The sequence below is a fragment of the Phasianus colchicus genome, chromosome Z (genome assembly GCF_987193195.1).
Source record: "Phasianus colchicus chromosome Z, bPhaCol1.hap1.1, whole genome shotgun sequence".
Classification (NCBI taxonomy): Eukaryota; Metazoa; Chordata; class Aves; order Galliformes; family Phasianidae; genus Phasianus; species Phasianus colchicus.
In genome coordinates this window covers 70,264,381-70,278,076 of record NC_143476.1, presented here as the reverse complement: position 1 = coordinate 70,278,076, position 13,696 = coordinate 70,264,381, and the positions used below count along the sequence as shown (strand labels likewise).

The 13,696-nt window shown below is 40.4% G+C and overlaps 1 protein-coding gene across 3 annotated transcripts in view; it reads left to right on the top strand.

The window, feature by feature from the left end:
• The window catches only part of PIK3R1 (phosphoinositide-3-kinase regulatory subunit 1), a 57,108-nt gene extending 51,471 nt beyond the window's left edge, over positions 1-5,637 (top strand). For all 3 annotated transcript variants that reach the window (XM_031610170.2, XM_090132709.1, XM_031610172.2), the window contains 2 exons: positions 783-953; positions 1,347-5,637. In XM_031610170.2, coding sequence (XP_031466030.1) covers positions 783-953; positions 1,347-1,536 — 361 coding nt within the window. In that variant the 3' untranslated portion in view covers positions 1,537-5,637. The remainder of the gene's footprint in view (positions 1-782; positions 954-1,346) is intronic.
• The last annotated feature ends 8,059 nt before the right edge of the window (positions 5,638-13,696 follow it).

Sequence of the window (13,696 nt, the reverse complement as noted above, 5' to 3'; positions counted from 1 at the left end):
GGACTACTTGGAGATTCTTCAGAAAGACTGACTGTAAACAGAGTGGGAGAGGCAGCGCCCACCACGGCAGGCTGCTGGCAAATAGGCAGCTCTTAAACTGTAAAATATTGAAATGGTGGTGTCCTCATAGCTGAAGCATAGGCATCTTCTTTCACAATGGGTTTAGCTCAGAGAATTCTTTAAAAGTCTGAATCGGTTTTGTAGAGGTAACTGTTCTGGTAGAGAAGGTCTTATCATATATTGTTACATATTTTCTTCATAATCTGGTTATAAGAGAATCCTCTACTATTCAAGCCTTTCTACAAAGCCATCTTTCATATGAATAATATATCTCCCTGTACTACTGCTCATAGCTTTCACAAGCAGCAAATGTAATCAATACATTGCATGATTTTTCACTGCTGACCAAGTGTTCTGATCTTTGAAAATAAAGCTAACTCAGTGGATATTGATTTCACTGGGCTTGCTGTTTACCAAAACATGGGGCAATGGCAGAAGTACTGAAGTGCTCGCAGCATATTCTGAAAGACAAGACAGCATTCTTTTTATGTCCTTCTTCAGATCCACATGAGTATTTTTAAAAGAAACAAGGTCCATAAGTTTTATTTTTATTCAGCAAGAGAAATGTATTACATGATTTACATCCCTAGTTCTGTCTGGGACCTACTAACCAGCAACTTAGTGTATCCCCAAGTAATATGAAAGGCAGTCTGCCTTATTCCTGCAGCACATTGCGTATATAGCAACGTGTTTCACAAACATATTTTGTCATATTTTGACAGCCAATACTCTATGGTGGATGATGATGAAGACTTGCCGCATCATGATGAGAGAACATGGAATGTGGGAAATATCAATAGAAGCCAAGCTGAAAATCTCCTGCGTGGAAAGCGAGATGGAACATTCCTTGTTCGAGAGAGCAGCAAACAAGGCTGCTATGCCTGCTCTGTTGTGTATGTACTCTAACCTGTGAATGATTTGAACAACCTTTGAGGCAGCTCAAATGCTGAGCCTTGAGCAAGGGGTGCAAATATATATTTGCATGTGCATGGTTTCCATTGGATCTTTAGGCTTAGAAGCAGATTGGCAAGTCCTGAGGCCATGAAGAAAGGAACATAGGGCACAGAATAACTCATTTATCTGCAGCTACTAAATCCTGCCTATCTCCTATGTCCCTTGAGTAGCACAGCACCTGGAAATTCAGGTTAAACTTAGCCTTTTACCAGTATCCTACCACAGAAGACAAGAGTGATGAGCATTTTAAGGCTTCTTGTCAACACCTTAGTTTCCAGCTTAGTTTTACAGTATTGGGAAACTAAAAACTGGTTGTTTCTTTTCCTCTTTAGGGTGGATGGAGAAGTGAAGCACTGTGTGATAAACAAAACACCTACTGGGTATGGATTTGCAGAGCCATATAACTTGTACAACTCTCTCAAAGAACTGGTGCTACATTATCAACACACATCCCTCGTGCAGCACAATGACTCTCTCAATGTCACACTAGCCTACCCAGTATACGCACAGCAGAGGCGATGAAGATCTTAATACTCTGGGTTGTTTGGTTTTTTTCTAAAGAAGAGATTTGACAACATTGAGGCCTCTGGAGAGAGAAGGCTCCTTCCAGCCTTACTCAAGAATTTGAGCTGCAGTGTCAAAGCTGTCTGTCTTCAGATGGGACTAGAGCTTTCCTTCACAACTGCAGTGGGAGAGATCACAGTATTAAGCTGTGAATGTATGTTTCTAATCTGAAGTGCTTTTTTTTTTTCCCTTCCCAATTGAGAAACAGAAAACACAAGAGTGAGAAATCCTAACCTGATCTCCCTGCAGGGACATAGAGGCCTTTTACCCATGGTGCTTGTTTACGACCACTTCTGAAGCTTTACCAGCTAGAACATTGGATTCTGCAAACACAAGGTTTAAGAGGTCTTTTCATTCACTTATTGGAATTTCTTGGTCACGACCTGGCTGGGATTTGGTGTTGCCACACTCAGTGGATCCAGACACACAGCATTGTGGATTTTTTGGTTTCTGGTGAATGACATGTAGCAGAATGGCACTTTCATTTATAAGGGACACTTTAAAGGACTTCAGTTACAGTATGCTGTTAAAAGAGATCATGATAGTGAAGTGCCAGAAAGTGTTTTGCTTAGATGCTTAAAAATCCTGTTTTAAGAAAACAGGTCTTTCATTGGCATACAGTCTATAATAGTGTACATAGTATTGGATGGCTAACTATCGTTGATGGAAACTATCAATACCAAACTGCTTCTCTTTTCCCGTTTCTGTTTGCTGAAAGCTGAATTCTTAGACCGTGCTATGCAATACTGAATTTTTTTTAGGCTGTAGTCTTCTCTTGAGCATGTCTACAGGTTAAGCTTGTTTTTCTTTCTTTTTTTCCTTGCTTTCTTTTTACTTTCTTTTTTTGCCTGATGATATTTTTTTTTTTTAATGTACAGGAAGCCACCAAGAGTTGGCTTCATAATTAAAACTATGAAATATTTTACAGTTGTCTTTGTACAGAATATTGAGCTACTAGCTCCACGTTTTAAAAGTTCATAATTTTTTTTTTTTTTGACTAAATATTTTGTTGGGCAGTGCCTGATAAGCTTCAAAGCTGCTTTACTCAATAAAAAAGATATGAACCTTACAAAATATCATGGACTCCAACAATATCGTTTCAGAGACATCTTTAGAATACGGTACCACGCTATGTTTGCTTTTTGAAGCATTCTGAACTTCTGTCATGATTGTCTTTGTATTTAGAAGATAAAAAATTGTGTATCTTTCTCTGATAATGACTGCAGAAAAACAGGAAAATTTGGCTACTGGGTTAGATAGGTTGGATTTCAGAATGAAATCATGCTTCATAGTAAATAAATGACATCTTGATCTACTGCGGCAGAATTCTTGTCAGCATATCAAGCTATTTTCATTTCACATGAAGGAAGTTTCTCTAAACTGTTGCCGAAGTTTGTTTTTTCGTATTCTGAAAAAGGTTCCCATCTTTAGGTAGAACAATCAGATACAACATAGAGCGAATTACAACTGGAAAACCTCTGTTTTGACAATGATAAGGCTTTCCTAATTAACGCTTTGGATTTGTTTTCATAACTTTGTAGACTGAGGTAATATCAAAGTGAACACTTTCATAATTTCAAGCTCCAGAGATTTTCAGAGTTATGGTTCAGTTAAAGGAAATTTAAAAAATTCCACTAAAGTAAACTTGTTAGTAATTCTGGGGCAATTCACTGTGGATGGTTTGCGATGGCCGTGTTTTGCCATCGAGTTGTCTCATGATAGCTCTGCTTTAGAGATACATGTGGTTTGATTCCAAGTACGCAGTGCTTCTTAAGCTATTGGAAATAATAAGAAATTTCCAGGTCTCCAGTAGTTTTTATATTGTCTTCTATTTTTTACATTATCCCTTCATTTATGAGGCTGTAAATCTTTTAATCTTATTTGGATTTTGTGCTTTTTTTGGTAGGTTGTCTTTGCTTTCCTGTAGATGTATTTTCTTGCTAGAATCTATATCGGGAAACAAGATTCAACCAATATTCATGTGTCGGGATAGTTACCACTTGCAAAATTATTCTGATTTTTTTTTTTTTTTCTGAATAGAATTTTAGTCTCCATGCCTTCCCTTCTGCATTCCACTCTCTTTTACGGCTTCTCAGAATAGAACCATGTAAATTTGGTATTGTAATAACTGTTGTTTTACTATGAAAAACACCAACAATTGCTCTAGCATGACAGTCATACTACTGGGCTTGAAGTTACAAATTAGCTCCATACACAACTTAACACTTGTAGCAATCCAAGGTATTCTTCAGACATATATTAATTTTTGAATGTTAAATATTTTATGAGTAAAATTGTATTTTTTTCTCTATAAGCAAAATATATGTAATCTGAATGGATGTTTCACTTTGTATTTCTCAAGAAATTTCATGGGAGTTAAGGCATTTGGATCTGATTTTCCTCATATTAAGTAAACCTCTGCTGTGTCAGTGGGCCATATCCTTAGCATGCCCAGCCCAGTAAGGGATGTCATTTGTTCCTGTTGTGCTGTACTACTTCACTTCATCTGTGGTTCTAGCAGAGAAAAAATAGTGTGCGTGCAAATTTGGCACTTGCTTTTATTGCACAAGCAACAATGAGAAATAAGCACTATATTGTGGGGATAAATGCTTAGGGCTTCGTTAAGGGAAGTTCTGCCTACACAGGGTCTGTGCAATTCACAAGGATCACTTGCGCCCTCAAAGTGGGCATGAGTGGGATTACTTTGGTACCTAGGTAATTGTGTGGCCTCTGTATTTCCCTCCCTCCTTAATGCATGGAGCTGCATCCTGCCAAAGGCCCTATTCACTGCAGAGTTTGTCCTTAATATACCATACTGTTCACTCCAGTTTTGATTTGATCTCAGACTAATAAACTGAAGAAAAGGAAAAAAAAAAAAAGCATGTGGATATAACTGAAGAAACACATTGCTTTTGTGTTTCTATTGACGTGTACTTTTTCCACCTGATATGACTGAAAGGTGGGAGTCGTTTTGGTTCTTTTTTTTTCTGGTTGTTCGGGGAATTTTTAATTTCATTTTAAATCCCTGAATTATGCTGCACTGCAGCAGCGGTTGTGCAAGGCTTTTGAAAGGTATGAGGCAAAACACAGAGAACCAACACCCACAAGCAAAATTAGGAGTTTCTGTTTGGGGATATTGCATGTGTGCATCTTGTGCATATGCGCACACACTTGCTGTGTTTATATATGAATAGATCTCAGTATAGGTGCATTTTCACCAAATGTGATCATTTTGCTGAATTCAGTAAGTGATATCATTAATTTTGTGTAAGACACAAACGCACTAGACCTTTGTGGGTGCAGCATGTTTCCAAATGCAGTTTCTGTGTTGTTGTTTTTTCTAAAAAAAAAAAAGCTTGTCTGTATAGTTCAGTTATCTAAAAAATCTTGTCAAAAAATCTGTAAACCAAATCTTCAAATTTTCTATTTGGTGTCAGCTGTTCTGTAGTAAAGAAATGGCTTTGTCTTGTAATTGGCAATGAAATAATAATGCTTGGGAAAACATGCAGATGCTTCTAATGGGGAAAACTTATGCCGATTTTCACACAGTGCTTTTGCTATGCATGGTATTAAGTTGGGAAAGTGAATCCTGGTAGTATTTTTTTCAGGGTCACTTTTAGAAATGGGCAGCTCAAAACACAATGCCTCCCATAGGACGGGGTTCCAAAATGCAACATTTTGTGTAGAATCGTGTTGTGTTTGCTGAGCGGAAAGCTAAAGTAGACTGGGGGAGTTGGTTATGTTACATTGCGCTTGTCCTAATGAGATTGCATTAGCTGCCCAAGATGCTGCTATTTTTTTTTTTATTCTTGTTTTTAAAAATAAAGCTCTGTTCTGTTAAATGTCTTTAAAACATTAAGATTGCTTTGTTTTAAAATGGTCTTCAAGGAGGTGGAGGGTAAAGTGGGTTGTAAATTGCCTTCACAAGGCAACAGTGAAAACATGCCTCCTTGAAATTCTGTTCAAGCTGTAGAGTTGATGGAGCTGTGTCTTGTTTTTAAGTTGCTTTAAAAATTGTAATAAGTCTTCAAGCAGAATAAAAGTTGTTTTGAAAAAGCATTTCAGTTGTTGAGGCTTCAGTAAAGACTGAGATGTCTGTTTACCAGAACTGAATAAAGTAGCTGACTAGCTTCAAAATAGTCTTGTGCCAAAATGATGGTTCTGCTAGTTTCATACTCTTGCAAGAACAGTGCATCTGCCTTTTACACTGAAAGTGAAGTTCTGTTTCTTCTGAAATTCGAATGAGTGTGGTTATTGATATCCATCAAGTTAGTCTAACAATCCGTTAGCTGGAGGTATCTCACCACTTATGCCTTTTCCTGCCTGTGAAAACTAAGGTGACAGTGAAGAAAAGGGAGAAGTTAGAGGGTGAAATATGGTGTTAAAATTTTTCAAGCACATCCACATCTTGCGTTTAGAAGCTCCCTAGGGAAGCCAGCCAATCCCTCTGGAAGAATAAGGAGATTCCTGTTCCCAAGTTTTCCATTCCAAAATCTGCCCACTTGTTGCTCACTGTAGTCACAATAATATCAGCCAACTGAGGTACTCAGGTACCACGGGTGGAAATCAGAAATTTTTACAGCATAATCACCGGCCCTTACTGTTTCTTAGAAGAAACAGATGAAAGGCCGTACTGGATTTTCAATTCAAGCAATACAGTGGGGTTAGATCTCTGATGAACATGTGCATTGCAGTTTTTGTCAATTAGTAAGCTGATTCTTTTAAATAGACACCACGCTTATCTTTTTCCTGCTCACAAAGCATATATTAAGCAACACAAGCTCTTCCGTAAGCCAGAGAGATCCACATCTAAAAATAAGGTTATGGTTGTGAATCACACATCTCCAATCATCAGCTCCTCAGAGATGTTATGATTGGTTGATCATAATCTGCAGAAATATACAGACCAGTGGCTTTCTGGCCTCTGTCATATGCTGTATAGAAATCACACTTGGCAGACTGAAAAGAATAGTTTTCAAAAATGTCATTCTATTTTTGTTGTCTGCAGACAAAAACACTGCCACTTTTCTCTGTTTTTTTCCTAAGGCTTGATGGTCATTTTTTCTTAAGGAATGTGAAAAACTGCTTGAATTTGTCTTTGTGCAGCTACAAGTTGGTGTAATTTTTTAAAAATATTGGGAATACTTTCCAACTTCGGTCTGTCCCCAAGCCGCTTGACGCACATAAGTCCCAAGCATGGGTAGCTTCTCACATGTCCCTTTGAGTCAAAGCAAAAAGAGGGGATTTTAGGCTGCTTGCTGTCCTGTGAAGGAATAGGTGATGCCTCCTCCCCTCTCAGAAGGAACAATGAAGACCCTCACAGCTGTCTGTGGGGATTCAGGCACAAAATTCAGGCAGGAATGAGCAAAGTTCTGTGGCACAGCTCCATGTGCTGTGAGGTCCACCTGCATTTGCAGCCTTCCGTTATCTCCACAGGGCACTTCTGTTTTGCAGGGGTGCTCAGAGGGATTCTGACATCTCTGGAGTGTTAAGGAGACAGCTTATGTTTACAATGGCCTACGATGTCCTGTACAAGTCCAAACAGGGCTGCATCTGCTTCTACCTGGGAAACAAGTTGACTCCCTTCACCTTCCTCCCCTCCATGTCTTGAGTGCCCAAGGCTGAGACTGGCACCTGCTACCATGGGGTATGCCAGTCCCATGGAGATTGCCCTCAGTTACAGGGTGGAAACTAAGGAAACTGTAAATGCTGAGGTCCTGCCAGCATCCCTGGTTGGAAATGAGGAAGAAAATTACTAGTTCTCTTTGACTGCTGGGATGTGGGGTCAGGCACGTTTCCAGCCAGAGCGAGGTTGTACAGAAGTCACTGCACCCGTCTTTAAAGCAGCTGAAAAAAGAAGCATTAACTATGGGAGCTCAGCAGAGGATGTGGCTCTGACCTGTCTTCCTTTTTTTTTTTTTCTTTCTTTCATTTTCTTTCTTCTTTCTTTTTCTTTTTTCCTTCCTTCTTTTCTTTTTATGTTCTTTCTTTCTTTCTTTCTTTCTTTCTTTCTCTCTTTCTTTCTTTCTCTCTTTCTCTCTCTCTTTCTTTCATGTCTGGCTGTCTGTCTGTCTCTCTTTATGTCTGTCTCTTTCAAACTTCCCTTGGAGGACCTATGTCCTCAAATATATAGACTGCCAAAAATAGAAACTCTGTAGGGACTTTTTGGGTAAACAAATGTTAGTCAATCAGCAGCTATTCAAACACTGATAATCTTTGTAGGGACCAGCACTTTAACCTCTGTACAGCAATCAGATGACCAGAAACATCCTGATAATTCTTTGAAAAAACAGGATTTTATCCGTGGCTCTGTCAGTCTCTGCCAGAACACTACTGCACAAACATATCTCATCACTCCACTCTTTCTTGCATATTAAAAAAGGAGGAGTACAGGTCATCAATTTAGATATGTGCAAATATTGACAGAAGAAAAATTTAACAGGTAGCACACAAAAGAATCTAAAACCTGCTGTTCTCAGGACCTTAAGCAAACAGTATTGACAACACCAGACATAAATATAGTTAAGTCAGATAATGATTTCACTTTCATGTGTCCTAAATCCTAGAAGACTGTATCTTCAGAAGAAAATGAATTCACACAAGAGAAGATTTGCTCCTCTATGAATGTTCATTTCCTTACACAGTTTACTTTACTTTCCCACAGATTTTGTGCTTATTATAAAACAAATGTTTTGTGAAGGTTGCTGGATTAATCCTTCTTCACCTGTCAAGGAACCTGAGTACTTCAGCAGGATTCTCCATAGGGTGCTGGGTAGAAGAACAACACTAGAAGTGAACATTATGTGACCCATGTGAAGGCAAACCTGTGTCTGGTTTGTATGGCAGAATGGTACACCACACCAGCCTGTTCAGCACCAATAGCAGCACTTTCTACTGTTGCTGGCTTTGGGCCTCCTGCTTTGCTGATCTGAAAGACAGGTAAAGAAAGTCTGAGCAGCTTTTATGTTGCAAGGCTGAATGGGAGCAAAGACCAGAGAGAGCATGAGATGAAAATATGACAGGAATGCAATTCCAGCAGCTGTGGCCAGACAAAGAGAATGGTCTTCTGCCTCTCATCGTGTCCTCTGGACAGGACACTGGCTGCACAGTGCTGAAATAGGGGCACAAGTGCCTTTCACCTTCTCTGTCCATGCAGGGTTATTTTTCTGTTCGGTAAAGGCTGCCAGTTAAACATGGTGGCAGTCTGCATGCTCGTGCAGCTTGCAGCACTCAGTCTGGCTCTTCCCTGTTTCAGGATAGCAGTGAGGCTGAATATTTTGAGGTGGAATTCATTTCTAATTTTAAGCGCCTGAAAGAAAGGCTTGTCATCAAAGTCATCTGGCAAAGCTCTCATCACAGGGAGAGACAGGCAATTCCCCAGGGTGATTCACCCCACCTATCTCCAGCTCTATTCTTAGGATATGGTGAATCATGCTCTGGAGTCACTCCACTGACTGGAGGGGGAGCCCATGAAATGGTTGATGGCAGACATGCAACTTGAAGGCAGCTGAAGTTAGATGAACACAGTCTCTTCCCTGCTGATAGCAGGTCAGTTTGTATCTTTCCAGTACAATCTGTGGTATCTTCTGCTCCTAGGCACGATGATAAGGCATAATCAGGGATGGGAAGATCAGTTGGTTTCTAGAATTTTGGTCTTTTACAATAACTGTGAAAGTGACAAGTTCAAAAATGTGCCAGGCCATATCCTCCCTGGACCTGTAATGCTGGGCTCCATGCAGAAGAAGGATACTGTCCTCCCGACTTCTCTGCCATCTCCAGAGAAAGTCCTGACACTGCGTCAGGCCTGGCTTATCAGCACCTGCCACTGGCATCCTAGTGCCTACCAACAGCCTGTGTATGACAGCTGCAGACCTATCTCCTGGTGAATCATTTGATCTCTTGCCAGCCATGTGGTCAGCTGAAAAGGCATGGGTGAAGATACTGCAGGTATTCCCAAGTGAGATCACTTTCTAGTCACTGTGCTTGCATTTCCTTTCTTATCCAGGGGAAACTTATGGAACTTAACTTTCTTTCCTCCCAGTTGATCCATAATTGGGATAATGGGCTCTGGTATTTTGATGAAAAAAACTAAAAGACAAATGACTTCAGTCAAATCACTTCTAAGACACAGGCTAGGAGAACTGGGGGAAGCCCTCCATTTCTCCAGCTATATGGAAAACTCAAGGTGGTAGCAGACCCTATGTTTTTTTGGGGGTACAGCTTGCAGACCCCAGTTAAACCAAGCTTTTCAGTACAGAAAAGCCTAGCATAGAGAGTCTCCCTGTTCAGTGAAATGGAAGACCTGGCTTCAAGTGTGTCAGATCAGCTCCAGTGGTTTCAGCAGTTGCAGTGACATGTGGGATTAGGGTCAATGCCAGGAACAACATTCTGGGGAGAAGCTTCAGGAAACTTGAGATGAAAGAGGAGAAGCTGTTACGCAAAATGCTGTTGCTGTACTGATAACAGGCAATGTAAACAAGAAATCCCCAGACTGTCAAACAACCTATGATCACCAGGAGTCCTCCAGGCTTGTGAATAAGACCCACAGAATGGGTTCACAGTATTACGCGTACTTATGGTAAGTGCTGGAGGCTTTTGAACAAGAGAACAATCCTCCTAGATAAGGACAGACTGGGGATGGCAGGTGAATACCTGTGCACAGCCACCCTCCTGCAGGGTTGTGTGTATTTCAGAGGGGAGAAGAGGATAAACTGATTTGAAAAAAATGTCAGCCAGTACACAAAGACACACAGCTAAGTGATGATGTAGTTTCAAAATGTGTCTTACTAATAACAGTATTTCTAAAACCAAAACCTTGTCATAGTCTGCTTCCCACAGTATGCTTGGCAGGCACAGTTCAGCAAGGCCTTGTCTTGGAGAAAATGCCTGTTATCTGGGTGGGCCACATGGGCTTCCAGCAGTGTGCGGCCACGTCCTGGGTTCACCTCATCTTTCGCCAGGACAAGTCACTGTGGTGCACTGTGTTGTTCAGCGCTGTGTGATGGCTCCTGCGTAATGGAGATTCAAAACAGCTGACCATGTAGGAGGGGAGGGGATTGCTATTAATGCCTTGCTAAGAACTCGTTTTCACAAGAATTTTCCTTTTGCTTTCACATATGGAAGAGTGCATCCTCAGACAAAGCCCTTCTAGAAAACTCCTTGCATTGTTTTTTCTTAGAGAAGACAATGAGCTGTGGCAATTCAAAAAATTGTAACTCCCCCTTACTTCCATAATATTTACAGCAGCGGGAGTGTGCATGCACCCTCAGCATGTCTGTGTTAGCATGTGTCTGTGGCACATCTGGGCTCACCTGCCATCATTTAGCTGTGACATGGCCTCAGCTCTGAAGATAAGCTGACTACTAAGGCAGGCTACACCACTGATAATCCTTGTTTCCAAATGCTCCCTCCCCATATTTTAAGCATTCATTTGTCCCTTGAAAATGATAAAAAAATAAAACATTGAAAAACAACAACTGCCACAGGCTTCTTAGGAAGCCTGGGTAGTCCATGTCTATGATTCAGTGAAGAAGTAGCAAGCTGCACAAGTGAAACAGACTGATGTGGGAGTTTCCCAGAAAAGATGTACTGGAGCTTTGAAAGTGAATCTGTCCGAACTTAATCACTGTGTCCCATCATCATTGCATGTAACTGGAATTCCCAGATCAGGTTTTCTTCGTTCATCTCCAGTCAAAAACAAAGAGTGAAGCCTTTCTGACTGTATTCAAATCTTCATATTCCAGTTGCTCACAGGGGAGCTAGCTGAAGCTTGCCAAAGCTGCCCTACCCATACACCCGGCTTATTCTGTGGCAGTGAGTCTGCAGGAGGAGGTGGTTTGATGCCTTGAAACACATCAGGACACACCTGCGGAACATGCCTAAATTCAGAATTTCAAGAACGTGCTCCTGTACTTGGTAAATACATACCTTGGTTTATGTGCATCTAAGTCCATGAAAATGCATGTTCTTTTCTTTGAGCAGCCACCTTCAAATCTTCCTAGCTCACAAAAAAACATTATCAGAATTTAGGCAGCTGGTCTTCTCTGATCTCTTTAAATATCAGCTCTGCTCTGTACGATCTTCAAATTGGACCAGCTGACTGTAGGCTCCTCACCAAAAAATTGCGAATGCCTGTATCTATCAGTCCCTGCATGTTTGAATCTGGCATCTGTCTGCAAGCCTTCACCTGTGTAGCTTCTGAAGCAAACCTGGCTTTGAAGCTTAGGGAACTGGTTCCCACTGAGAGACACTGGATTTATTTATCTTTTTAATTTTGATCTAGAGAGCATTAAAAACCTAATTTCCCAGCCCAGCATCTTTATCAGTTTAAAGTTATTAGTGTATTTATTAGTACTGATGCATCTCATATTACATAGCTACTTTCCCATGTCAGATAAATGGTCCACTCTGCAATGGAATACTGTCATTTTCCATCCATTCTTAGCAAATAATCTAATCGTGAACGTTGAAAGAGGCCAGGAATGTAAGGCTCAGCATACACATGATTGATCTCCATAGGATAGTTCTCCAAGGACAGTTCCCCTTTAAAAACCCTATCCTGTTTGATATGAAATCTCTGCAAGGAGCTACAGTTTCAGCAAACATTTTTCAGTGTTTGAAATAAGAAACAGGACTCCACTTTCCATCTAATACAGCCTGTTAGCCAACAGTGATCACGCAGGTTGTCACTTAGCATGTGTGAGTTGTAGAAGAGTCTCCTGTGAGCAGTAAGTCAGATGTCAGGCATCCTATGTGAATTCTTTCCCTGCCTGGCTAAAGGGTTAACTTCAATCCATTGGTGGTTTGACAGTGTATGAATAAAAGTATTTGTTGGGATAAAGAAAACTAATTAATGTGCCCGGTCATTCTGGCACTCACCAGAGACAAGAGAAGACCAAATTCACATCCTTGCTTTAATGGTTAATCCATGTATCAAGCTTCTTGAAAACCAAGCAGACTTAGGCTGAGATAGGTCATTGTGGCTACAAAGATGTTGTTGTTTGCTCTCAGCAGTTTGATTTCCTGGCCCTTCCTTGACTATTACAGCTTAAGAATTGATATCTAGGTCAAAACTACTTTTTGGTTAATATTCGCATTTCAAGGCCTAGTTGGGCTGTGAAGTGAATCTGGCTTTGGATTCTAAGAGACCAAAGTTTGGGAGGTTTTTCAGCCATGAAAAAAACCATCTCGTGCATTTGCAGAGATTACAGATGTTCTGCTTTGAACAGATACAACGTAAAGATAGAACAGGAAACCAAACCAGATCTGACCGTGACACAGAAAACAGACTGGACTGGTGTTTTCATAACTGTACTTTGTACACCCAGAAATCAAAGGTATTTTAGATCTTTGTTTTTTGATTTGGCTCATTGTTAATGAAAAGCTCAACAGTACTTAGCCTTTTGGATCAGAAATGAACACTTGACAGCAGCAGTGAAAATGCCAGTGAATGTGTTAGAAGTTTTTATGTCTCTAATAAGGTACCACAGATTAACCAACTGTTAACTGATTAGAAGCTGAAAAACAGGAAAGACCCTTGGGTCTCCTGTTTCAAACTTCCTCTCTCTATATCACTCCAACTGCAGCACAAATTCATGTGAAGTAGAAATGGACACACAGGGGCTGTGTGTGCTTAAAATCTCTCTAGGTTCACTGACTCCAGTTAATCCCTGCACAGGAATCTTCCCAGAATTATCCCCAGTTTCTATAGATAGGTTTGGCTGCAATTCAGTTTTGCTGCTCAGTGATTACCCCTGCCTACTTGCTAAGCTAAAATATTTAAAAATTGTTTCTGCTTTGTTTACCAAAATTTTAAAATATGAATGAACATAAAACATTGCTCTGATCTCCTTGACTTGAAGACAGACGTGTCTCAGTAAAGGAGCTTTCCCCTATCATTTACAAGAGAGAAGCATTAGAGCTCAAAAATCCTAAGTGAGTGACAGAATTACACCAAGGGTATTCATTAAAGAATGTTTAGTGGAAGAGGAGTCACATTAAAACTTCTCTCAAGCAATCATTTCAGAGAGCACCAAAGGAACAGCTGCTGAAGTGCTGTTTAACTAGCAAAATGGTGATCATACCTATGAGGCAACTTATTTGACAACTTTTTCAATAA